Here is a 24,988-nt window from a genome sequence, read left to right as displayed (position 1 = left end):
ATGAGGTCTCTGCTACACTTCGTCGCTATATAACTGAAGCCCTTTTTGTATAGTGGGTCCTCTGTGAACACCACCGGTACGTTCTTTACTTGAAGTCCCCAAGGGATGGTACCTGCCTTGAGGTGTTCAAACAAAAAATGCCCGTGCAATTCTGTGCGTGTGTGTTTTTTATGTAATCTTAGTAATTTGTCACTCTCGTTTTGTTGTTGTGCATTTGTGCTGAGTTTAATTGAGGAGAACGGAGAAGGTCCCGAAATCAAATTCTTTATGTGTGTCTCAGAAAAGGAAAGGGTTTCGTCCTCTGACATGTTCCAATAGGTTATTTTCTATAACCCGTTGTAGTAATTACTTAACAAGTTTTCAACTTCTGTGTCTAGAGACCCACGCAGGCTGGTGCCTGCTCTTTTTACGTCTATAGGTAGGGGGGTTTTGTCCTACGGGTCCGGGCTGGACAACGTACATTAATAAAGAACTTTAACCATTCATGAATTCTTTCTGATTTGTTTTATGTTTGAATATATTGCAAGCATTTTCAATGTATGAAATGTTGTCTCTGCAGTAAAAGGAATGTCTCATCCTTTGTCTAAAAATGTAAATATGTTTTGAAAAGTTGAAACAATGACAAATGCGTACCTTCTGGAAATAATGAAAGGAAGGTATACACCAGCTGAACAAATAAGCTCTGGTGGTTAAAACTCGAGCCCTGGCACTTTTTCTTCTTTATTAATGTACGTTGTCCAGCCAGGACCCGTAGGACAAAACCCCCCTACCTATAGACGTAAAAAGAGCAGCCACCAGCCTGCGTGGGTCTCTAGACACAGAAGTTGAAAACTTGTTAAGTAATTACTACAACGGGTTATAGAAAATAACCTGTTGGAACATGTCAGAGGACGAAACCCTTTCCTTTTCTGAGACACACATAAAGAATTTGATTTCGGGACCTTCTCCGTTCTCCTCAATTAAACTCAGCACAAATGCACAACAACAAAACGAGAGTGACAAATTACTAAGATTACATAAAAAACACACACGCACAGAATTGCACGGGCATTTTTTGTTTGAACACCTCAAGGCAGGTACCATCCCTTGGGGACTTCAAGTAAAGAACGTACCGGTGGTGTTCACAGAGGACCCACTATACAAAAAGGGCTTCAGTTATATAGCGACGAAGTGTAGCAGAGACCTCATGGTCCACACTGTTGAAACAGCGAAGAGAATTTGTGAGAAAGAACAGGAGGAGATAGAGGGATTGATTAAAGCTATTGAGGATAACCACACTGTTGACGAAGCTAAAACTCTACTCGAAAAGATCAATAAGGAAATTGCCCATTTAGAGACAATACCAATAACTTCAGGTCCAATAAATTCGACAAAGACGTTAAGGCTTTCAAAATCGAATCAGTTTATCCATACCTCAAGGAGGATTATTATACCCAAACAGAATCCCGACGAGCGTTATCACAATATCAGGGGAGGTCGAAAAACAGATTTCTAACGTTTTCAGAGAGTTCATCCTCAGAATCGGCTAACGATTCAGACCCCAGGGAGGGACCTTCTAAAAGAAATCCTTTTTTAGAGAAAGGCGAAGGCAGAGGAAGAGTCAGATTCAAACCGCAGCCCCAACCATGGGAAATGCGAACACGAAGAACCCAATACAAAACATAAATCCGACCTCCATTGTGAATATCTCAAACAGAGTTTTAACTACACATGAAAAAACTGTTTTGGAATTAGGACTTAAGTTTGTGCCAACAACCCACACTGACCTGACGCATCTAAAAATTGAAGCATTAGAGTTTTGTCGCAAACTGAGACTAAAGGCATTTTTCCATAACAGAGAAGACACTAGAGTTATTGAACCCTCTAATCTATCCAACAAATCCACATTTGTTCCCCCAACGTATAATATTCCCAAGGAAATAATTGCCTTTGAACAGATCGTTCTATCCTCCATCACACAATTGAGCAAACAAAAAGTGTTCCTCAAGAGGAACATCAGTAGAGATCAAGAAATGGCTTTGAACAACTTACGCGATGATGATACCATAGTGTTAAAACCCGCTGACAAAGGGGGTGCACTGGTGGTCTGGGACAGAGACAAATACATTGCTGAAGCTAACAGCCAAATTAAAAACACCGACTGGTATCGAGAAGTTAAAGAAGATCCAACTTCACAAATAAAAGCTGAGATTCAGACAAAACTGACAGAGGGTCGGGAAAAGGGGATACTTGGAATGAAGGAATTCCAATATCTAGACAAAAAAAGTCCACGTATTCCAGTGATTTATTTTCTACCAAAGATTCACAAGAGCTTGTCTGAACCACCCGGAAGGCCTATAGTCTCCGGGTGTGATTCAGTATTAGAACCATTAGCGAAATATGTGGATGTATTCCTAAAACCCTTTTTGCCTCAAGTAACATCATACCTTAAAGACACAAGGGATTTCATTAATAAGATTGAAGGGACCCCATTTGACGGAACTCAAGAACTGATGGTATCCTTTGATGTCACCTCTTTATACACCCAAATCCCCCAACAGGAGGGACTTGAAGCAATGGAATACTATCTTGACACACGACCCCGACCACACAGAGTCCCCACAGACTTCATTATTGACTTAGCGAGAATAGCACTCAAAAGGAACTACTTCCGGTTCTTGGACGCGTTCTACGTGCAGGTGAAGGGCACCGCCATGGGGTGTCCTTATGCCCCGGAAATGGCGGTGCTCTTCATGTCCCTGTATGAGGAGCGCTTCATCTACCACAATAACCCATTTCAGCTAAACATAACCAAATGGTATCGTTTCATAGATGATATCTGGTGCCAATGGATAGGGTCTGAAGAAATGCTTGCCCAATTCCACCAGTGGCTTAACACCAGACATCCAGATATAAAATTTACAATGACATGCAGTCGAACATCTCTCACTTTTCTTGATGTGGTGGTTTTTCCCTATGAAAATAAATTAACAACTACCCTACATCGTAAAGACACAGACAAGAACACAATCTTGCACTATGCAAGCTACCACCCGAAAAGTCTAAAATCCAATTTGCCATATGGACAAATGTTGAGAATCCGACGGAATTGTTCAAGGAAGGAAGATTTTTTAACCCATTCTCAAATACTTAGGGATCAACTACTACAGAGGGGCTATCCGCCCAAATTATTAAAACACTCAACCACACGAGCATGGCACACCCCACGAGAGGAATTATTGACAACAAACAAAGACATCAAACCTCTTGAAAGGCCGGTATGTGTCACCACATTTGGGCCTTACACTAATAAGTTGAAGTCCATCATTTTAAAGAATTGGCATCTGATCCAGAACTCAGAAATTCCAATGGAGAAGCCATTGTTTGCTTTAAAGAAAAATAGAAGCATTGCACAGCATATTGTAAGAGCTGACCTGGGAGTCAGCCAAGTAAAAACTGACTTGCGCACCTTGTGGAAACTACCGCCCATAACAGGCCACCATAAATGTGGTACGTGTGCTTCTTGCCCCAATACAATAGAAGGCGAAGAATTTCAATTCAAAACATTCAAATGGACACATAAAGGATTCTCAAACTGCAACTACAACCAACGTGATATACGCAGTTATGTGCCCTTGTCCCAAGCTGTACATTGGGAAAACCACCCAAAAAGCCAACCAACGAATAGCCCAACACAGGTCTAGAATTAAGAACAAAGTGCTGTCCGCACCAATGGTACAGCACTTCGTTGAGCACAACCACAATGAGATAGATTTCAAATGGACAGTACTACAAGCTATAAAAGTTCCTCCAAGAGGAGGAAACATCGATGCCATGCATGCTACTGAAAAAAGAAGCCTATCTAATTTTGGAAATTCAATTGCGTGATGGATGGCTTGAACGAAATGTCTGAACTACAAAGATCTTATTATTGAGCCCCCTGTGAACCCCACCTTTGTGTTTTAGACACACTCAATAAAGAGATGTAACTACTGCGCCGCACCCCTTGTCAGTCACCCGTAAATCCAACACAGGATTATCCAAGAAAGTGTGATCAGTTCACAAAAACTACAAATCCCACAATGCCTAGCAGCATACATAAACAGGAAACCGAGTTCCACTCCAAAATTTCACTTGAATAGCAACAGACGAGTGAACAGCACGCGGACCGACAGAACCCCGAGCACTGCCTCAAAGATACAGAGACATAGGTAAGAACATCTGCAGCAATCGAAATGAAGCGCTGAAAGATAATAGATACGACCGCCAAGCAATGGTATTCATTGGTGTCTCTCCTCCACAGAATTTTGAAACCGACAATGATTCATAACCGCCCCCACGACTATATTGAAATGTAGCAGTGCCTGGGTCTTCCGCCGCGTCCCACACAAGTAAGCAAGATTATAACACGAATGTGTGCAAAAGTCGGGTACTGGTTCCGATTTGGGATTAATTTCAAAATCTTGCATCACACAGAAAGAAAGTGGTGGAACATGCGATCGACTGCCCTTAAAGGTTACTCCGAGTTAGCGACCGAGTAGAAGAAGACAAAACAAGTAGGTGCCAGCGCGTCCTTAAACTGAGACACCAAACACGTTAACAAGTGCCAGAATTTTCAATACTCATACGAATCACCAACCTTTAACCCTGTTTAGGTAATGGTGAAAAATCAAGTTTACCCGATGCCCCCCATTTGAGAACAGCAGTCCACAATATCGTGAGACAAGGTAAAAATCCAACAAAGGTTTTTTCCGGATGACTAAGTAATTTAAGATTTTTGGGAGAAAGGAGATACTAAATGTCCCTTAATTTCACACCACAGGTATACAGCCCAGCCCTGAGGAAGAACCCTATTAACTAAAAGAAGGGTTTGGAAACGCGTCGGCTATTTGGCTGCTTTAAGTGGCGCATAATAACATAGGGCAATGTATTTTAAAATACTCGAATAAGCTGAGGTGTCCATGATTTATTGTTTGTTTTGCATGAAATAGTGAAAGTGTAACCATTCATGAATTCTTTCTGATTTGTTTTATGTTTGAATATATTGCAAGCATTTTCAATGTATGAAATGTTGTCTCTACAGTAAAAGGAATGTCTCATCCTTTGTCTAAAAATGTAAATATGTTTTGAAAAGTTGAAACAATGACAAATGCGTACCTTCTGGAAATAATGAAAGGAAGGTATACACCAGCTGAATAAATAAGCTCTGGTGGTTAAAACTCGAGCCCTGGCACTTTTTCTTCTTTATTAATGTACGTTGTCCAGCCAGGACCCGTAGGACAAAACCCCCCTACCTATAGAAATAAAACAGGCCTGGCACATGTGCCCTGGTCCAGTTCCAGATACAATCTATCTGTGTGGTGTGTCTTTATTATCAGTATATGGGGACCTAGGACCCCAACCCTTTACATTGTCGCCGAGCGGGTGACCCGTATGTGCAAGCGCCTTGATGGTGGATAAGGGGGAGAGCATGGCCTGTGTTGAATGTACCCCCTACCAGTGGTGACACTGTAGCAGAGCAGGAAATGTCTGTCCCCAGTGAGCCACTGGGCAAGTGGTGAGCCAGAGGGTCCGAGTCAGATCATCAGAATAGCCTGTTTGGTGAAGTAGCATGTCTGGTCCGGAGGGCAAAGTGAGGACAAAGAGCAACAGCAGCGCCTTGATCGTACCGATGCTACGTACCTGCTCAGGCATCTGCAAGCTGTGCCGGTCAGCTGCAGTGAATTGAGGGAGTAATAGTGGTCAGGATCTCAGTCACTTGGATGTGCCTGAAGATATGAGGCTGTCCATGGCCTTAAGGACGAATGCCTGTCAGCACCCCTGAATCCAGTCTGGGCCGCCTGCATAGCGAGACCAAGAAATGGAGGTTCTCCCGTCTTCACCTCCAGCCCCCACGCAACTCGTGAGGTTAGAGGCGCTCGCGGTGGGGCTGGAGCAGTCGAGGGTAAAGTGAGCCGCTCTTGGACGTGCAGCAGTGTAAATAGGTTACAGCCTCAGTAGAAAGTACTACCCTCGCCTCACTGAGGCACTTCTGAGGCTGGTTGTGACCTCCTGCGTGGCCCATATTGAAAAGATTTAAAGGTTGGGAGAAGAAATTAGCTTTATACGCTGATGACCTTTTGATTTATATGACCCATTTGCAGAAGCCCATGAATCAAGTTATGGGATTGACAGTGGACTTTGGTAAGATCTCGTGATATGAGATCATCAGGGGAAAGACAGAGATAATGGCCTGGAACACCGAAAAGGGAAAAGAAAAGGATAAGAGGGAGATGAGGTACTTAGGGATTAAGATTATGCCGGGTATCACCAAACTTTCTAAGGAAAACTTTTACAAAATTAAGAGGGAAGTGTGTAACTTGATGGCAAATTGGTCACATCTGCCTCTAACCATTTGCGGCCGAGTAAATTTGGTGAAAATGGTTATTCTCCCAAAGTTCACTTTTTTATTTAATTCAATCCTTATACCCTTCAAGAAGGAGTAGTTTGGAAAGTTGTAAGGCCATATCAGTAGTTTTATGTGGTCATCAAAAAGGCCTTGTATAGCTTGGAAGAAGCTGAGAAGGAAATTAGAGAAAGGGGGTCTAGCGTTACCAGTCTTGCAATTCTATTATTGGGCGTTCTTGCTGAACAATGGGAAAATGCTCCTGGATAGACTTAGGTGCTCAGAAATAGGTAGAATCTTTGCGGAAATGTTAAGTATGTGAATGGAGGGGAGTTTGTTTTTTTGCATAAGTACACAGATTCCAAATACTTCAAAAAAGTCAGACTGAAAATATTACGGGGCATGGCAGAGAAATGTTACAGGATTAAAAGAAACTTAAAGTTACCTTATTTTGGAAGTCTGGCCCCAATTTGGGACCCGTAGGTTCGCCTGACTGAACAAAAGATAAGTTAGCGAGTTCACTATGGGAAGTGGGCATATTGAGATGGGAACATTTAATGAATAAATGACATTTGATACCATGGGAGATGAGCAGAGAAAGGACGGCCAACGTGGTGTTGAGATTCAAAATCCTCCAGATTCAGAGATGGTACCAACCCTACAGTACGATGATAGGGGGACCAAATGAATTTGAAGAGAATCTGATGTTGGGAATATGCATGAAGAGAGAAATTTCAGTCTGGTATTGGCTGATGATTCACACGACAGATGGGAGGTTCACATTGACGCTGGAGCTGTGAGGAAAATTCCTGCCGGAGCCTTCGCTGGAGAACTTATGGCAAGTATCTATGACTATGGTGTATAAAGTAGTAAAACCCGTCTATTTAAGAAGGAACCATCTGTTTTCAATCCATAGGGCATATTGGACTCCATTAAGATTATCGGTATTTGGGAAAGGAGGAGAGATGGCATGTCTGAAACGTGGAAAATTGAAAGAAGATGATGTACACATGTATATGAATTGCCCCAAGATTCAGCCATTTTGGGAGAACATGAGTAAAACTTTATCTAATATCCTGAAGATACAACTTCAGGTAAGCATATCTTTGTTTTTTATTTTATTTCTGGATGTACAGTTAAAAGGTAACAGAGAGCAATCAAAACTGATATTCTATGCAATACTATTGGCACACAGGGATATATGCAGGAAATGGGTAGACCTAACCCACCCCCCCACTATAAGGACTGTGTACTATCGGTAAGAATATTGCTAGATTAGATATGTCGGGTCATGGGAAGAAAAGATATGAATTTTGGCCACCACTAACCAAGTGGTTAGAAGTAGGAAGAGAAAGAGCAGATGAGGGGTCCGATGATTAAGCCTACCTCGCTTCTGCTGGCACTTTTCCTATTGGGCAGAGTCTGCTTGGAGGATAATGGTGTACAGAAGTAAGATTCACAATTGAAGGGTGGTATCGGTTGAACCGTTTTCTTCCAGCAAAGGAGAAGGAAAACTCTAGCACGTTCTATGGAAGGATTTTTCATAGGCAAATGAGGACATTAAAAAAAGAAAAGAAGAAAAAAGTTACATAGAGGGAAGAAGTGCCACTGCTCTACAGGAGGTCTCCCCCCTCGTGTAGACAAGTATCGGCATTCAGCAACGGTGCCACGCCCATGAGGAAAGTAAGGGCAGTGTGGCTAGCAAAATTGGAGATTGGCTCTGCTGCCCCCAGCAGTGCACTGCGCTACCCCATCACTTTGCCTCGACAAGAGACTCCTGCGTTGGAGGAAGAGGTGTGGTCTGCCCAGGTGCACCTGGGAAAGGAGCAGGCAGGGCAAGGGACATAGTGGCAGGGCCATCCAGAGGAAGCACGAGGCTCCATGATCTGTCTAGACCGTTAAAGGGGCATAATGCAAAATTAAACAGGCTTGCAGCACAGGGCAGGTCGCTGCGGCTGAAAATCCAATGTGTAACTGCAACAAATGATGGACAAAATGCTGAATGATGCCAACATTCGCCCCCAGTCAAGAGATCTGGGTTCAATCCATTGATATTGTGCCCACTACGCCACCCCAGTTTGGACCCAGCCATATGCAAATCAGTCTTGACCCTGTGCCTCATGGGAACAGTTCAGACAGAACTAACAAGCCAGGTCCTCCTTGTACTGGAAACAAGCATCCTGGGACCAGTTTCAGGGTATGTCACCCTTCATCAGCCATGCTAGCTTGAATCCAGTGGCACAGTGAGCAAGGAACCCATGTCTGGCCCACCCATCCCACTTAAGACGGAAAGTGTAACTGCAACAAATGTTGGACGGAATGTTGACTGATTCAAACATTCTCCCCCAGTCAAGATATCTGGGTTAAATCCATTGTTCTTTTGCCCACTACGCCACCCCGGTTTGGATCCAGCCATATGGAAATCAATCTTGATCCTGTGTCTCTTGGGAACAGTCCACACCGAACTGCCAAGCCCGGTACTCCCTTGACCGGAAACAAGCATCCTAGGACTGGTTTCAGGGTATGTCACCCTTCATCAGCCAGGCTGACTTGAATCCAGTGGCACAGTGAGCAAGGGACCAACGTCTGGGCATACCTATCCCACTTAGGGTGAAAAGTGTAACTGCAACAAATGATGGACAGAATGCTGAATGATTCAAACATTCTCACCAAGTCAAGAGATCTGGGTTAAATCCATTGTTCTTTTGCCCAATACGCCAACCCAGTTTGGACCCAGGCATATGCAAATCAGTCTTGTGCCTGTGCCTCATAGGAACAGTCCAGACCGAACTGCCAAGCCAGGTTTTCCCTGGACCAGAAACAACCATACTGGGGCCGGTTTCGGGGTATGTCACACTTCATCCTCCAGGCTAGCTTGAATCCAGTTGCACAGTGAGCAAAGGACCCACTTCTGGGCATACCCATCCCATTTAGGGTGAAAAATGTAACTGCAACAAATGATGAACGGAATGCTGAATGATTTAAACATTCTCCCCCAGTCAAGAGAGCTGCGTTAAATCCATTGTTCTTTTTCCCACTACGCCACACCAGTTTGGACCCAGCCATGTGCGAACCAATCTAATGAGCATGGGGCTAGTCATGCCAGAAGAGAAATTAGGTTTGGGAGGAAAGGCCCACAGCGTCTGTGTGGTGGGAGCTTGTGCCTGAAATGAGAGAAGTACTGCACTCAGTGGCTGAAAAATAAATAAATAAATAAGAAATCAGTGAAGTAAATGATGAAGCTGTCTTGTGTAAGTGTGCAGCCCCGCAAAGACCTTCACTGTGCTCTGTTTGCCTGGAGGACTACATCGCCAATCAGCGAGTGAGCACCAAGGGGAAAATGCTTCTAGGGCCTATGAGGAGGAGAGCAGTAACACCTAGTGGCCAAAAGTGTTCACTGTAGCAGTACAGGACACCTGAGGGAAAGGAAAGGCCTGCATCGCTTTGAATGTTACCTGGCACATGGTTGAAGCTGGTGGCAGCACCCAGGAGCAAAGAGACCCCAAACAAGAGATAAGATTTCAGGAGGGAAAGCTGGGCTTTGAGTGTCCACTGCAGTTGTGTAACACCACTGCGTTGAGGAGGAGAGTGGTGACTGCGCTCCCAGGGGTGAAAGGATGCCATAGCCAGAGGAGGAAGAGGGTGAGCAAGGCGTCAGCAGAAGGAGCACCCACAAGTGAAGGACTGAAGGTACAAAAGTCTGAAGTGCACCGAAGACCGCGTCCGAGAACCTGACAGTCCAGGCTGGAGCTCGAGAGTGAGAGCCCTACGAGGAAGAGGGCCCATGTTGTTACAGGGTGTGATAGACCCTGCAAAGCTTGCCTGAGTGGAGGCTGAAGAGAGTTCCATGTCGGCATAGCCTTGAGGTGCAAGGGGTGCATCCTCAAGAGAAGAGACCTGCAAGAGCTCGAAAGAGGAGACCTATGAGAGTTCAGAAAAAAGACCTGCGAGAGGTCAGAGAAGACACCTGCGAGAGGTCAGAGAAGAGACCGGCGAGAGGTCAGAGAAGAGACCTGCAGTAGGTCGAAAGCGGAGACCTACGAGAGTTCAGAGAAAAGACCTGCGAGAGGTCAGAGCAGAGACCTGCGAGAGGTCAGAGAAGAGACCTGCGAGAGGTTAGAGAAGAGACCTGCGAGAGGTCAGAGAAGAGACCTGCAGTAGGTTGAAAGCGGAGACCTACGAGAGTTCAGAGAAAAGACTTGCGAGAGGTCAGAGAAGAGACCTGCGAGAGGTCAGAGAAGAGACCTGCGAGAGGTCAGAGAAGAGACCTGCGAGAGGTCGAAAGAGGAGACCTACGAGAGTTCAGAGAAAAGACCTGCGAGAGGTCAGAGAAGAGACCTGCGAGAGGTCAGAGAAGAGACCTGCGAGAGGTCAGAGAAGAGACCTGCGAGAGGTCAGAGAAGAGACCTGCGAGAGGTCGAAAGAGGAGACCTACGAGATATCAGAGAAGAGACCTGCAAGAGGTCAGAGAAGAGACCTGCGAGAGGTCAGAGAAGAGACCTGCAGTAGGTCGAAAGCGGAGACCTACGAGATTTCAGAGAAAAGACCTGCGAGAGGTCAGAGAAGAGACCTGCGAGAGGTCAGAGAAGAGACCTGCGAGAGGTCAGAGAAGAGACCTGCGAGAGGTCGAAAGAGGAGACCTACGAGATATCAGAGAAGAGACCTGCAAGAGGTCAGAGAAGAGACCTGCGAGAGGTCAGAGAAGAGACCTGCAGTAGGTCGAAAGCGGAGACCTACGAGATTTCAGAGAAAAGACCTGCGAGAGGTCAGAGCAGAGACCTGCGAGAGGTCAGAGAAGAGACCGGCGAGAGGTCAGAGAAGAGACCTGCAGTAGGTCGAAAACGGAGACCTACGAGAGTTCAGAGAAAAGACCTGCGAGAGGTCAGAGCAGAGACCTGCGAGAGGTCAGAGAAGAGACCTGCGAGAGGTTAGAGAAGAGACCTGCGAGAGGTCAGAGAAGAGACCTGCAGTAGCTCGAAAGCGGAGACCTACGAGAGTTCAGAGAAAAGACTTGCGAGAGGTCAGAGAAGAGACCTGCGAGAGGTCAGAGAAGAGACCTGCGAGAGGTCAGAGAAGAGACCTGCGAGAGGTCGAAAGAGGAGACCTACGAGAGTTCAGAGAAAAGACCTGCGAGAGGTCAGAGAAGAGACCTGCGAGAGGTCAGAGAAGAGACCTGCGAGAGGTCAGAGAAGAGACCTGCGAGAGGTCGAAAGAGGAGACCTACGAGATATCAGAGAAGAGACCTGCAAGAGGTCAGAGAAGAGACCTGCGAGAGGTCAGAGAAGAGACCTGCAGTAGGTCGAAAGCGGAGACCTACGAGATTTCAGAGAAAAGACCTGCGAGAGGTCAGAGAAGAGACCTGCGAGAGGTCAGAGAAGAGACCTGCGAGAGGTCAGAGAAGAGACCTGCGAGAGGTCGAAAGAGGAGACCTACGAGATATCAGAGAAGAGACCTGCAAGAGGTCAGAGAAGAGACCTGCGAGAGGTCAGAGAAGAGACCTGCAGTAGGTCGAAAGCAGAGACCTACGAGATTTCAGAGAAAAGACCTGCGAGAGGTCAGAGAAGAGACCTGCAGTAGGTCGAAAGAGGAGACCTACGAGAGTTCAGAGAAAAGACCTGCGAGAGGTCAGAGAAGACACCTGCGAGAGGTCGAAAGAGGAGACCTACGAGAGTTCAGAGAAAAGACCTGCGAGAGGTCAGAGAAGACACCTGCGAGAGGTCGAAAGAGGAGACCTACGAGAGTTCAGAGAAAAGACCTGCGAGAGGTCAGAGAAGACACCTGCGAGAGGTCGAAAGAGGAGACCTACGAGAGTTCAGAGAAAAGACCTGCGAGAGGTCAGAGAAGAGACCTGCGAGAGGTCAGAGAGTCAGAGAAGAGACCTACAAGAGATCAGAGAAGAGACCTGTGAGAGGTCGGAGAATGCGAGAAATCAATGAAGAAACCTGCGAGAGGTCGGAGAAGATGACCTGTGAGAGGTCGGAAAAGATGACCTGTGAGAGGTGGGGTGGACGTGTATGACAGGACATCAGGCATATGTTAGTTTTAAAATACAGGTAAAGAGATTGTGCCGGAAGAGTTGAGCTCGTGTTGTACAAGGGTTCCCTTCTCTTCTCCTGTGGTGCCAATCTTTGAGATCGGTACAAAAGGGGGTGGTGATGGACGGAGCATCTGAACCATTCAAACACTCACACCCAGTCAAAAGATCTGGGTTTGATCCATCACCGTTCTTTAGCCCACTCTGCCACCCCAGTTCAGACATGGCTATATGCAAATCAGTCTGACCCTGCGCCTCATGGGATGGCTTTAATCTTTGAGATCAGCAGCAGAGGGACCGAGGATTGGGAGGGGCCTTACCATACAGAGCAGTATTCCAATTGGTGTTCGAAATGACAGCATGGAACTTTGCTCTCGCCGGTTTTAACACCCTGGAGATAAGGTACAAAGGGGAACATGTTGTATTCCAAATCGACTCGTACACTTTGCTTGAAAAGGGGACAAATGAGTCAAACTGAAGGAACTAATGGCACCGAAAAATACAATAGTCAGTCACGCTCTGCTAGGAACTCGGAAACTGCGTCAAAATAAATGTGATTTAGTGAGTCAACTCTGCCCCCTTCCCTCATTACCATAAATACAGCTCATAACATACGATTTGCAAAAGGCACAGTCCATTAAAAATAATTAGTGCAGATCGTTCTCAAGTATGAGAATGCATATTCAGCGAAATGAGAATATCACAGGAAAGAGCTCAACAGTTACAAGGAAAACGCAGTGATTTGCCCCTAGATTCACAGGATGTTGAGCGTCCCTGCCGAGCCTCCACCCCAGACCCCCAGCTTCGAGGTTCATCGTTTTAGCCGTTGAACTGAGCTATCTGTGCTCATTGCATGCTGAGTGCTGCTTGTATGGAAGGTGCCATTGAATGTATTCTCATCCTCACTTTCGCCTATGCTTTCAATCTCCTCTGACAGCCTATCATTATTAGCACTTTCCAAATTAAGTGATTTGAAAAACGTATTTTCGCGAAAATGAACGTCTCCCCAGTTCGTCCATCCCATTCCACAATCAAAAGGAAAAAAAACTACATAAAACTCGATATTTACTAACATTTGAGTAAGTATACACTAGTAGTTAGTGGTCGAAGTGAATTAAAAAGTATGGGATCTGTCATCCTGAGCACACATGGAGGCGAGGCCAGTAAATAAGGGGCAGGTTCAAATGCATAACTTTAAAGAAAAAATATATATTTTGTAACTATGTGGTTGGCCCTTAACTCTTCTGCGTGTAGAATATACGGCACACACCTTAAATTAATACAAATGCAAATTAAACTGGCATTTATAGTGCAAGAGACATTCTTTCGTTTTAACATACAGCTACTCAAGATTGTCATTTAGTGCACGACGGTTATTCTTTACTGAAAAATATGGGAACTTTTTCGATAAAAGTAAGAAAACTTGGGAACTTCGTTCCCAATAGATCCTAGACCTATCCACTTCAACCTCACCGGGCAGTGCTTTATTTCTGCAGTTGTTTGCCGGTGATGGGCATCGGCCTATCAGATTTGCTGACCGGAAGATATTTTTCATCATAGAACTTCAAACCAGAACAGAAAGAGAGACAGAAAATGGAAAAAAGAATGAGCAAAAGTAAAGAGTGAATAAGGAAGCAAGCAGGAATTAAAAATGAACTTTCAAGGGTGTGCTTAGGTGGTAGAAGAAAGTGGCACGGGGTAAAACCAGGACAGGGCAGCCTTGACCTAAAGGTATCCTGACAATCGGAACCTCCAGCTCCAGACACCTAAGAAAAATATGAGTTCCATTCACCTAGCATTTTTATCATTATTATAATTGTGTAAATTAGGCACGGCAGAAATATCTATAAATTCAACTCAATTTTGCATCACCCAGACGGAGCGAGGCTTTCCTTATGAATATGACAGCAAACGAACCACAGTGGGCCCGCTAGATGGCACTGCGCCATCATGCTTCTCTAAAGCCTACCAGGTATTTTCTGCATTGTCTTCCCTGTATCCCAATCTGGGAACTTGGTTGCTGTAATCACAACTAGCCGGGGTCTCCTTGCTTTTGGACGATTTCATTACAGAGCGCTAGACGCAGTTCATCCAGATATAAGTGTCTATGCTCCCCACCAGCAGCAAAACACTACTCAGGGACCCCGGTAGCACAACACTCCTGTGGCCCCAAGCTTCCTTTCAATCCAACCAATGAGAAGTGATGAGAAGCGCGTGGCTTGGAGAAAAGATGCCGGCTCTTCTTACCTGATGATGACGAACATGACCAAGGAGTTTCCCACCAGGCCGACCACAAAGACCATGGAGTAGACCGCGGTGATGATAATGGGGATGGTGGGGGACATGTTGGTGTGGTTGGCCTGGTGATGGCCTAGCTCCCAGGCCTCTTCGCTGTTATTGAGCCCATAGTAGTCGTGCCAGCCCAGAGGCCAGATGCTGGAGTTGCTTGGGACGCAGCAGGTGGGCGCCAGGCGCCGCATCTCGTCTTTCTCTCTGAAAATCTGCACGGGTGACTCCATAACCTGCGCCCGCCTGCCCTCGTCCTGTGCGTGTGAGACGGCAAGGACCCTGTGGGGTGAAGGGCAGAGAAACAGCTAGAGTGACGGTGATCACGCGGCATCACAAACTGAACACAAAAGCAACAGTGTGTAAAGTAACTCAATTTGGGACAGTGAGCCAAATGCTGGGGTTGGATTGGTCATGTTTAATAGTGAATACATAGTGAATAAAAAAGGGGTTTGCCGATATCTTCCAACATATGTAGATTAAATTAAATTAGCATCCCTGTTCCCACCTTTCGATATGCTTTGCAGTATTCAAGCATATAAATTAGATGACACTTCCGAGGAGTACATTGCTAAGGCTAGATTGATTAAATGTGCCATTGCACACCTGTGTAATGGCACCACGCACAGGTGTAGCTCGCATGTTCGTGCTTCTCTGTCCAGTTCACCCATTCCTTCTAGGCATGCTGATATGAGTTTGAGAGGCGTCCTTTTACTGCCCTTTCAAACACCCGAGGGCCCTATCAAGAAGTGAGTTTTTGGCGCAGAGCCGAGCACTTGTTTTAGGCGCCTCCAGTGCGTAAAGTGAATTAATTTAACCTAACCTTTCTCAGAGATTGCGCTTTATTTTTAAGCATCACGGCTCAGAAAAAGATAGAGGAGAACCGTGTTCACAGTTTCCGAGCTATACTATCTGAAATTGAAGCACCAACTCAGAGAAATATCGGGCAACATGAATTCACTTTACACACCGCAGGCGCAAAAAAGGGGCTCTGCGCTAACCCTTCAAGACAGAACACCATTTTATCAGATATCGGTAATTAGCTGTGGTTAGTACATTTTTATGTATAACAATTTAGAGAAGTATCCCAGATACTATACGAATTTTTTCGGCAGTTCGTTAAAAAACGTGCTTGCAACTTTTATTCAAATTCACATTACAGAGAGCCACCTCGCATATACCCAAATCCCCCTTTTTAAAATCCCTTAAACACATTTACACCTGTACAACGGTGGTGGTAGGGACTTAAATGGCAAAGCTTTACATTACCTTTGGGTCAAGGCTGCGGCTCTGGCAAGGTTGCAGGGCGTGCTCCTATCCGGGGCTACCTCCCCCTTCAGGTACAGGCAGAGGCGTCTGGCCACCCAGCTCCTCGAGTTCTCTGCTCGGCGCTGGTCCCTCCTGAGAGCTGGGGGCGCAGGAGTGCTGCCGGATGCTGCTCTGAGCAGGCAACGCCAGCGCAACTCCCACCTCTTCCCTCCCTGCTCCCCGAGCTGCCTGTCTCCCACCCTCCCCCTGCCTGTCTCCCCCCTCCACTTTGACTCGTTCCGTTACTGCCTTAAGAACAAGATCCATCCTGCTGTCTCGCTCCCTCCCGTCCGTCCCCACTTTGTCCCTTGAAAATCCGAGTAGTAGCTTCTCTCCATCCTTGGGTGCGGTGCATTCCCCAAGCTGGACACAAAAAGCAAAACTCCCGAGGGTACAGGCGCAGAGTCTTACTGCTCTGTCAAACTTATACACTGGCCGCATACAGGTTCCCGTTTACTGCGTTGTAGGACAGCAGCGTGGACCCTAGGGAGTTGGGACCGCACATACTCTGCAGCATACGTGCAGGGGGAGACCCCCGCCTCGCCCCCTCGGGCCCACGGCGCGGTTTCGAAGCCACGCACAGCTGTTCTCCCGCCGTGCCCTGCGTACCGCCGGGCATCATGTTTATCCACCTCAAATCTCGGGCATGAATCTGAGCTGCACAGCTGTCTGTTACACCCTCATTAGCGCGGTTCGTCCACAGAAACATACCGGGTATTAGAGGGTGAATGAAAGCCAAAATGTGGAATAGTGAGCGCAGCGCTGTGGTGGGAGGCTGGGCTCTACAGCTGTGGTGACCGAGTACTAAAGGTGTCAGCACATCACAACTGCTTTTAATTTTGATGTTTGTTTTCTACTGCTGCAGCCTTATCCTAGCGCTGGTTACATTTTTTTAGAGATGCGATTTTCAGAATCATCTACTATATTTTACTGCTGTTCGAGCAGCACACTTATTAAAGTGATGCTGGCGCTCTTCCCGGCTGCCTCGAATTTTATTACACTCTGCAGTTTCCTGGAGCACGCGGAACTCAGCACAAACCTCGCCGCTTCTCTCTAGCGGGGAAACGTAGAACTTAGCCTTGGTTTCGTGATAACGACTGTCAGGCGTCCTGTTTTTAACCTGTCATTTCATATTCAAATATAACGAGATGATAATACGGACGTGCTTTTACAATGGATGTAGCCATTTTGCCTTAAACGATGACAGTGCTGTTCCTCCACGCAAACACTTTTCACATTCTCGCAGGCTGTACTAAGTGGGCGAGTTTAATCAGAGACCATGTACATAATGTTATTTTTCACCCTCTGTCCTTAGTACAGCATTAACAGGTACCTTCTGAGAGGGCCGTCACTTACCGCAACTCACACAGAGATTGCAAAGCCACACACTACTGGATAATGCAATTACCCTAAAGTTGCAAACCCTTATACTATCTTTAGTTACAGAAGAGGGGGCAGATTTAGTATTGTTTTTTAAAGAAACCAGCCCCGCAACCAAATTTGTCGCGCTGCACGGTGTAAGGAGGGGAGCACCATACAAGCCTCATCTACTAAGGTTGGGCTGTAGCTGTTATCCCTGCTGTGTCGCTCTAGTTAGCCTGCAGGGTCGCTCTAGTTAGCCTGCAGGGTCGCTCTAGTTGGCCTGTCTTCTGTGACAACCACCACGGTGCAAGGGTGAGGGTGGCCTGGCTAGCAGAGGATTTGTGCAGGAAGCATTTGCCAAGGCGCATTTCAGAAAGAAACTACACATTTGCTGTGGACTGTGCACTTTAGCACACATGCGATGCATGGATTTATTGAAGACATGAAAACATTTCCCCCCTTTTTTATTATTTATTTATTAATTTGCAGCGAATTGTACAACGCCATCACAATAGTGACCCTGACACTCCACAAAAATACAGGTACTTAGTGACACGACTCCAATTACACTAGGACATTATGACCAAATCTCTAAGCTCCATTGCTAGCAATGTTAGAAGCAGCACAGCAATCCCAGTATGGCATGGACATGGGAGAGTGACACAAATCGAGGACAAAACCAGAATAAAGGACCTCACCAGTAATATCAGGAGTACACAACACGGGAGTACAGACAGGCAGGTATGCAGCAGAAAATATATACGTCATGGGCCATGGACTGCAGGATGGAGTGAGTGCAAAGAGAGATGCAGAGGCTGCCAACGTCTCTGGGGCATGAGGAGAGTGTTAGAAAATCCACATAAAATGATAATTGGGCCTTACAATAGACGAGTTTATTGAGGCAATCCTTACATATGGGGGCCCGCCCATGACCCCAGCGGCAAGCCATATGTCTCACTTGAGTTGATGACGTCTTAGATCTTCATGAGTGACTGGTAACAGAGGATGGTATTCCAAAGTGAGTAAAGGAGGATCTTACCTACCTTACGTCACAGGCTCTGCCAGATCGGGGTGGTGCAGGCAACAGTATTTCAGGTCAAAGCCGATCCAGCCTCCTAAGTACCAATATACAAAGGTGGAGGAATGGGAGCCATATAACCTTGCTCAATAGCCTCATGAGGAAGAAAGGGGTCGGCCTGAACCAATGAATAGCAGGGTGTGCCTGAGCACATACATGGTAAAGCTCTATATCAGGAGCTTCAAAACCTCCATCCTGAAAGGGTAGAGTAATAGTATCCCATTAAGTACAGGGTTGAGCCCCTACACAAGCAAGCCTTATCTGGGGAGATTTAAGCATAGCAGAAAAAAGAGGAAAGAAGCTGGCCAGGGATGTTGAAGAACTAGTATAATAATTTAGGAAGCATTACCATTTTCAGAATCATCTATATTAGGGCCATGACAATTGACCATGGTGATCGTATGTAAAAGTAGCTTATCTCAGGTGATCACATATCTAACCTGATCATCCTTCATGGAAGCATGCAGGGTATATGGGCGTCCCCGTCTCACCAAGAGTACCACACCCCTGGCGTAGGAGAATTATGGGGAGAAGCATCAGTAGGATGCCTATTATGTTGGCAAGGGGTTGGAACCCTTGGAGGCCAGGTGGGTCTCCTGTAGCATTGCAAGTTGAATCCGATGTCGGTCCAAATATGACAAAATATGCCTACATTTAAGTAGGTAACCAAGTTCAAGCACTTGCAGGTGACACACATGCAAAGCTTGTGGAAGCCTGCAGGAGAATGGGTTACTTCAGGTGGCAGAGAACGGAACAGAAGAAATCTGTTGAGCACAGTGTCCAAAATGTGGGTAAACTGCAACAAATAAGGGTTGTGATTAAGTATAAGGGCTACAACACCTGTCCCATGAACATAAACCAAAACCCCAATGACCCACGCCCCACCCACGCTGACATCCACCATTCTTCAGGTAGCCAAACCCTCCCACCCAGAATATGCCTACCCCATGACAGAAACAACATAAACATAATTAGCAGAGCACAGCTCTGCAACCAACTTACCAAAGATGTCTAAGGGGTAACCTGCAGGGTTCATTCAAAGAGGCAGTGGAGACATCCTCGGCCAGGCAAGGGCATCCGAGGAAAATGGAACCCTAAATTTACCCAAGTGGACCATTCGGATACTTTTTGAATGCCAAACTACAAATCAGAACACAATCAGCATCAATCCCAACGTGAGAAGCAGTTCCTGTAATGTTGGTAGACACATTTAAGGTAGATTTTTTTACCTGGGTGGACCATTCAGGTCATATTTGAGCGTCAAACCCCGAATCTGTTTACAAGCATCAGAGTGTTGATTGTGAGCAACCAGTAAGTTAACTCAAAATTAAATTTTTGCATTGCATTTTTACCCTAATGGACCGTTTGTGTAATATTTTGAGCAAAAACACATTTTTCTAAACAGGAAGACAGTGCCATAGAGTCTCAGGGCCTGATTCACAAAGGGCCTCAGCACTCATGGTGGTGGCCTCACAATCGTGGGGGAGTCTCCGCACTCAGGGCAGAATTTCTGCAATGAGAATCTTCATTGCGGATATTCGGCCCGAGTGCGGAGACTCCACCACGACGCCGTAACCTCTGCCACAATTGGGGAGACCCTTTAAGATGTTCAGCTCTTGGTCATTTTGGATTTTGATTTTGGAGAGAAAGGTTTATTCTCCTTATACCTGCAATCTCTGCTGCATCCACTCACCTGGAATCTTTTCTTTTTGGGAACAATCAAGTAAGTTCAGTGAAGCACTTTGGGGGAAAAATTGTTGTTTGAGAGAGCGCAGATGCCTCTTTTTCACTATTTTTGTTCTTTTTTGTGTTTTCAATCTTTGTTAATGGATGGTCTAGCATTTGGATTAGGGGCCCATGTGGTATTGACGTTTTATGGAAAAATGTTCATTCATTTTGTCAATGGTCGATGCCTCGGATTGAATACACTTTTTCTAAATTTTATTGTGTGTTGTTTTGTGAATTTTGTACTGATTTGTTTATCACTTTACTATGATGTTGTTGCTTTAATATTTTTGGGCCAAGTCTGCCCTCTTGAACTAGGTCTTAGGTGTATATTTAATGTCTTTTTCACATTCTCACGGTTACTGTACTATATATTTCTCACAAAAGTTAGGGGTTTGTGGATGCCCTTTTAGTAAAGGCAACATTTAATTTATTTTTTACCTGCATGTGCCTGTTGGTGGGTAGGAAGGAGGTGGTTTCAGGAGTTCAGGCCAATGTAGCCAGGCATGTTCCTTTGTTCTCAGATACCTGCTTCTACATATGTGCTCATGATTTTTTTGAGTTGTGTATGCTTGATAAGATTCATGTTTTGTTTTACTTATTTTCGTGCAACTATGAATAGTTTTTCTGCGGTGTGACTGATGTCACTGTAGGCTGTTTGTGGTTGGGTTATTTTTAAACTTTATTTAATATATATATATATATATATTCACTGAAAAAACCATAGGTTAGAGACCATATATAGTTAGCTGGACATTTTATTGACATAAAACCAATGAAATTCCATATATAGTTAGTTGCACTAACTATATATCGTGCACCCGCAATCCACTGCTGATGATGTCACATATTACATCATTCATGACATGGTCAGTGACATCACTGATGACATCACTGATGACATCTCAAATGACATCACTGATGACATCACTGATGACATCTCAAATGACATCACTGATGACATCATCTAGTGTCTGTGTTTTTGTAAAGTTTAAATATGTTTTACATATTGAAGAATGAGTGGATGTATGGAAGACTGAGTGTGTGTGTGGCTGGCTGGGAGGTGTGTGACTCTGTGCATATCAATGTGTACTTGTATCAGTGATTGTATAAGAGAGTAAGTATGTGTTAGTATATGTGTGAAAAAGTATGGTGGTCTGTGTTTAACTGTATAGATGAGGAAATCGAAGTGTGATTGATTCTTCACAGGACTGACTAGGTGTATGAGTGCATATGATAGTGTTGTAATAATGAGTGACTGTATGTATGAGTGATTGTATGGGTGAATGAGTGAATGTGTGTGTAGACGTAGGAATCAGTGAGTGCGTATGTAGTAACTGGTATTGGTGTTTCATGATGTCATCAGTGATGTCATTTGAGATGTCATCAGTGATGTCATTTGAGATGTCATCAGTGATGTCATCAGTGATGTCACTGAAGTATGGTGTTCTGTGTTTAACTGTATAGATGAGGAAATGGAAGTGTGATTGATTCTTTACAGGACTGACTATGTGTGTGAGTAACTCCATGGATGAGTGGCAGTGTGTGAGTGTCTGCATAGGTGTATGAGTGCATATGATAGTGTTGTAATAATGAGTGACTGTATGTATGAGTGATTGTATGGGTGAATGAGTGAATGTGTGTGTAGACGTAGGAATCAGTGAGTGCGTATGTAGTAACTGGTATTGGTGTGTCATGATGTCATCATTGATGTCATTTGAGATGTCATCAGTGATGTCATCAGTGATGTCATTTGAGATGTCATCAGTGATGTCATCAGTGATGTCACTGACCATGTCATGAATGATGTAATATGTGACATCATCAGCAGTGGATTGCGGGTGCACGATATATAGTTAGTGCAACTAACTATATATGGAATTTCATTGGTTTTATGTCAATAAAATGTCCAGCTAACTATATATGGTCTCTAACCTATGGTTTTTTCAGTGAATTTTCAAGGTTTTGTAAATGCAAATTCCTAACTATATATGGTCTATAACCTATGGTTTTTTCAGTGAATTTCATTGGTTTTTTAACAGCTAATATCTGTAGCTGTAAAATGTATTCTTCTTTAAATCCAAAAATATATTTTATATGTTTATTAATAACTTTTTTTTAAAATATTTTTTTTTCTTCGTTCCCGCTTCGCGAATCGGGAAGCTTCCCGTTAGCTGACCTTGATGCCGCGAAATAGACCACGAGCCGGTAAACGTTTCTTTACCGTAACTGCCGCGTTAGAAAACAACATCGTGACGCCTCCCGTCCGCATGACGTTTCGCGTTGTCGCGTGATACGTCATATGACGTGCTACGTTAGCGAACTCGTACGCTTACCGAGTCGCAAAGCACAGGTTTCTGGAAGCAAACCGGGAGGCCCTGCAAAGCGCGTAACATACACACAGCAGGTCATGTGACTTGGTAATAACACTTTTCATTGGTTCATTTCACTTTCGGTTTCCTAATGATGTAAGACTAGGTCATATGATCTAAAATGAACACTTTTCATTGGTTGAGAACTATTTTTTTTCCCAAATGGTGAAAATCCCTCCTTCTTTCCTCACTCTGACTTTCATCATTGTGAGAGAAAGACCCTTTGTTACCAGTGAGCAATGGCTTCTTTACTAGCTTCAGCTGGTGCTTCCCCACCACCTCCACCACATCCAAGGAAGAGTGGACCACCTGCTAAAGTTATAATTCAGCAAGAAGACGAAGAAGAGGAACAGGACGACCTAGATAATCTCCCTATTATGGCCAGAAGATCTGTTATACCGGAAGTAACGGGACCAGAGGGCAGGGAGATGGTGCCAAATATACAAACGAGATTTCGTGAAGTAAAACAAGTCTGCCTACATTGCAGTGGATTCATTTGCTACGCAGAAAGTAGCATCACTCTGATCAACAGAGCTATTGACAATCATGCTCATGTTTGTCCGAAACTCCCCAAACAATAAATTCTTTTTTTTTGTTTTCTTGCTCCTGTTGAGCCCTTTACAATGAATCGTTTTCGTTGCCCCCTCCGAAAAAAACCCAAAAAAATTATAAAACTGTTCAGAAAAATTCAAAAAAAGTAAAAAAATGTTCAGAAAAATAATTAAAAAAATATAAAACAACAAAAACAATTTAAAAAAAAGTTCTTTTCAGAACTACCTCCCCGTTATTAAAAAATTGGTACAATATTTGCAACTGTGCCAACCTCTATTTCTCTTAGTTCGCTTCCCAGTTCGCTCCCCGGTACGCGAACCGGAAGCGAACCCAAAAAATTTTTTAAAAAAAAAGAACAGTAAGTATAAGGGAAGGAAACAGACACTTATGTTAAAAGAAAGACAGCTATAAGGGAGTAAACTAGAGATACTATTACCCGTAATCCACTGCTGATGATGTCACATATTACATCATTCATGACATGCTCAGTGACATCATCAGCAGAGGATTGCGGGTAACAGTATCCCTAGTTTATTCCCTATAGCTGTGTTTCTTTTAACATAACTGTCTGTTTCCTTCCCTTATACTTACTGTTCTTTTAAAAAAAATTTTTTTAGATCAGTCAGAAACAGTGAAAGTAATGAAATATAAAAGACTACGTAGAATATGAGGACTGTATGCAACAACTTTGACACTTACAGAAGCCTCACCTTCTCCATGCCTCCTACACAGTTCTACATGTACATCATAAATGCAAACAGAACAGAATTAATTATACATGTTAAATGGTTTATTTTTGCTGTTCTCAGAATGTATCAAATTTCACTAAAACAGTGACTTGAAGGTATTCATCATATAACAGCGGGGAAAAAAAAACACAATCAAAATGATTGTGTTTAAAAAACCCATACAACATTAGAAATCAGAATTCAGAACTCCTTAAAGTTAACTTACTTTCCATGACGGCCAAGGATGTCCTATGAACAGCTTACACTCTGTTGTGCTGTTATTACTTTCAACCCGCCACTTTCTGAAAGAAAACCTCCATCGTTTTCAAAAACATGTTACATACAATAAATGACTTCTTGCTCTCTACCACAAGATTCCACAAGGCCAAATCTTGTCAGAGCCATGTATAACTCTTGGATTTCTTGTTAGCCAATCCCGTCTTTTCGCATTTCCACAACTTTCAGAATTAAAATGTTGAAGATCATTTACACAATCCTGGACTAGTAATATCTTCCCCTTCTTCCTCAATCATGTTCTACATTTCCTATCACACTGATACTGCTTACTATGAAGCAGACTTACACTACCTTTATGACTAGTACAATTATTTAATTCTCTACATCACTTTTAATCACAAAGCAATGTAAAACAGTAGACAGCATTGCAGACTTACATTCCCTCTACTCCATGTTTTGATTGGCTGCTTCAATTAGCTTATAAAAAGAAACAGTTTTTCTGAACTCATTCAAAGTGCACGTATTTCTCCATAAAGTCCAGTGATATGGTAATAAGTTATGTCTCTGTACTACACTTATCCTCAAGGCCAAATCGTGTAGGAGCCATGAGAACTTCTTGAAATTCCTCAGAGCACATCCCGAGATTCTTTCCCTAAAATTTTGGTTTTAAAAACACCAGGTAAGAGTTTTTAAGGTCAAACGGCAATTTTTTTTTGAAAATTAAAACAGAATCATTGCAGAATGACCAGCCATTTCTACACTTTAAATAAGCTGTATAATGTCCTGATGTTATTGAAGGACCATCATGATATATAATTGCTACAGTTACAAAAGTCCTTCCTGATATTGACAACTGTGAAGCCACAACATTTTTAATTAAAGTTGTCAATTTTGTTCCATCACGCCTACATCGTTGGAACATTAAAATGACATACTGGCCAT

At 44.2% G+C, this 24,988-nt stretch overlaps 1 protein-coding gene across 1 annotated transcript in view; it reads right to left on the bottom strand.

Moving 5' to 3' along the window:
* OPRK1 (opioid receptor kappa 1) overlaps positions 1 to 24,988 on the bottom strand; it is a 470,749-nt gene that overhangs the window by 281,716 nt on the left and 164,045 nt on the right. The window contains exon 2 of the mRNA XM_078685659.1: positions 14,646 to 14,966. Within this exon, the coding sequence (XP_078541785.1) occupies positions 14,646 to 14,917 (272 nt within the window). The 5' untranslated portion in view covers positions 14,918 to 14,966. The remainder of the gene's footprint in view (positions 1 to 14,645; positions 14,967 to 24,988) is intronic.

Source organism: Lissotriton helveticus, chromosome 4_1 (assembly GCF_964261635.1).
Source record: "Lissotriton helveticus chromosome 4_1, aLisHel1.1, whole genome shotgun sequence".
Lineage (NCBI taxonomy): Eukaryota > Metazoa > Chordata > Amphibia > Caudata > Salamandridae > Lissotriton > Lissotriton helveticus.
The sequence above is the reverse complement of the archived record's forward strand: the minus strand, read 5'-3'. Positions and strand labels throughout refer to the sequence as shown.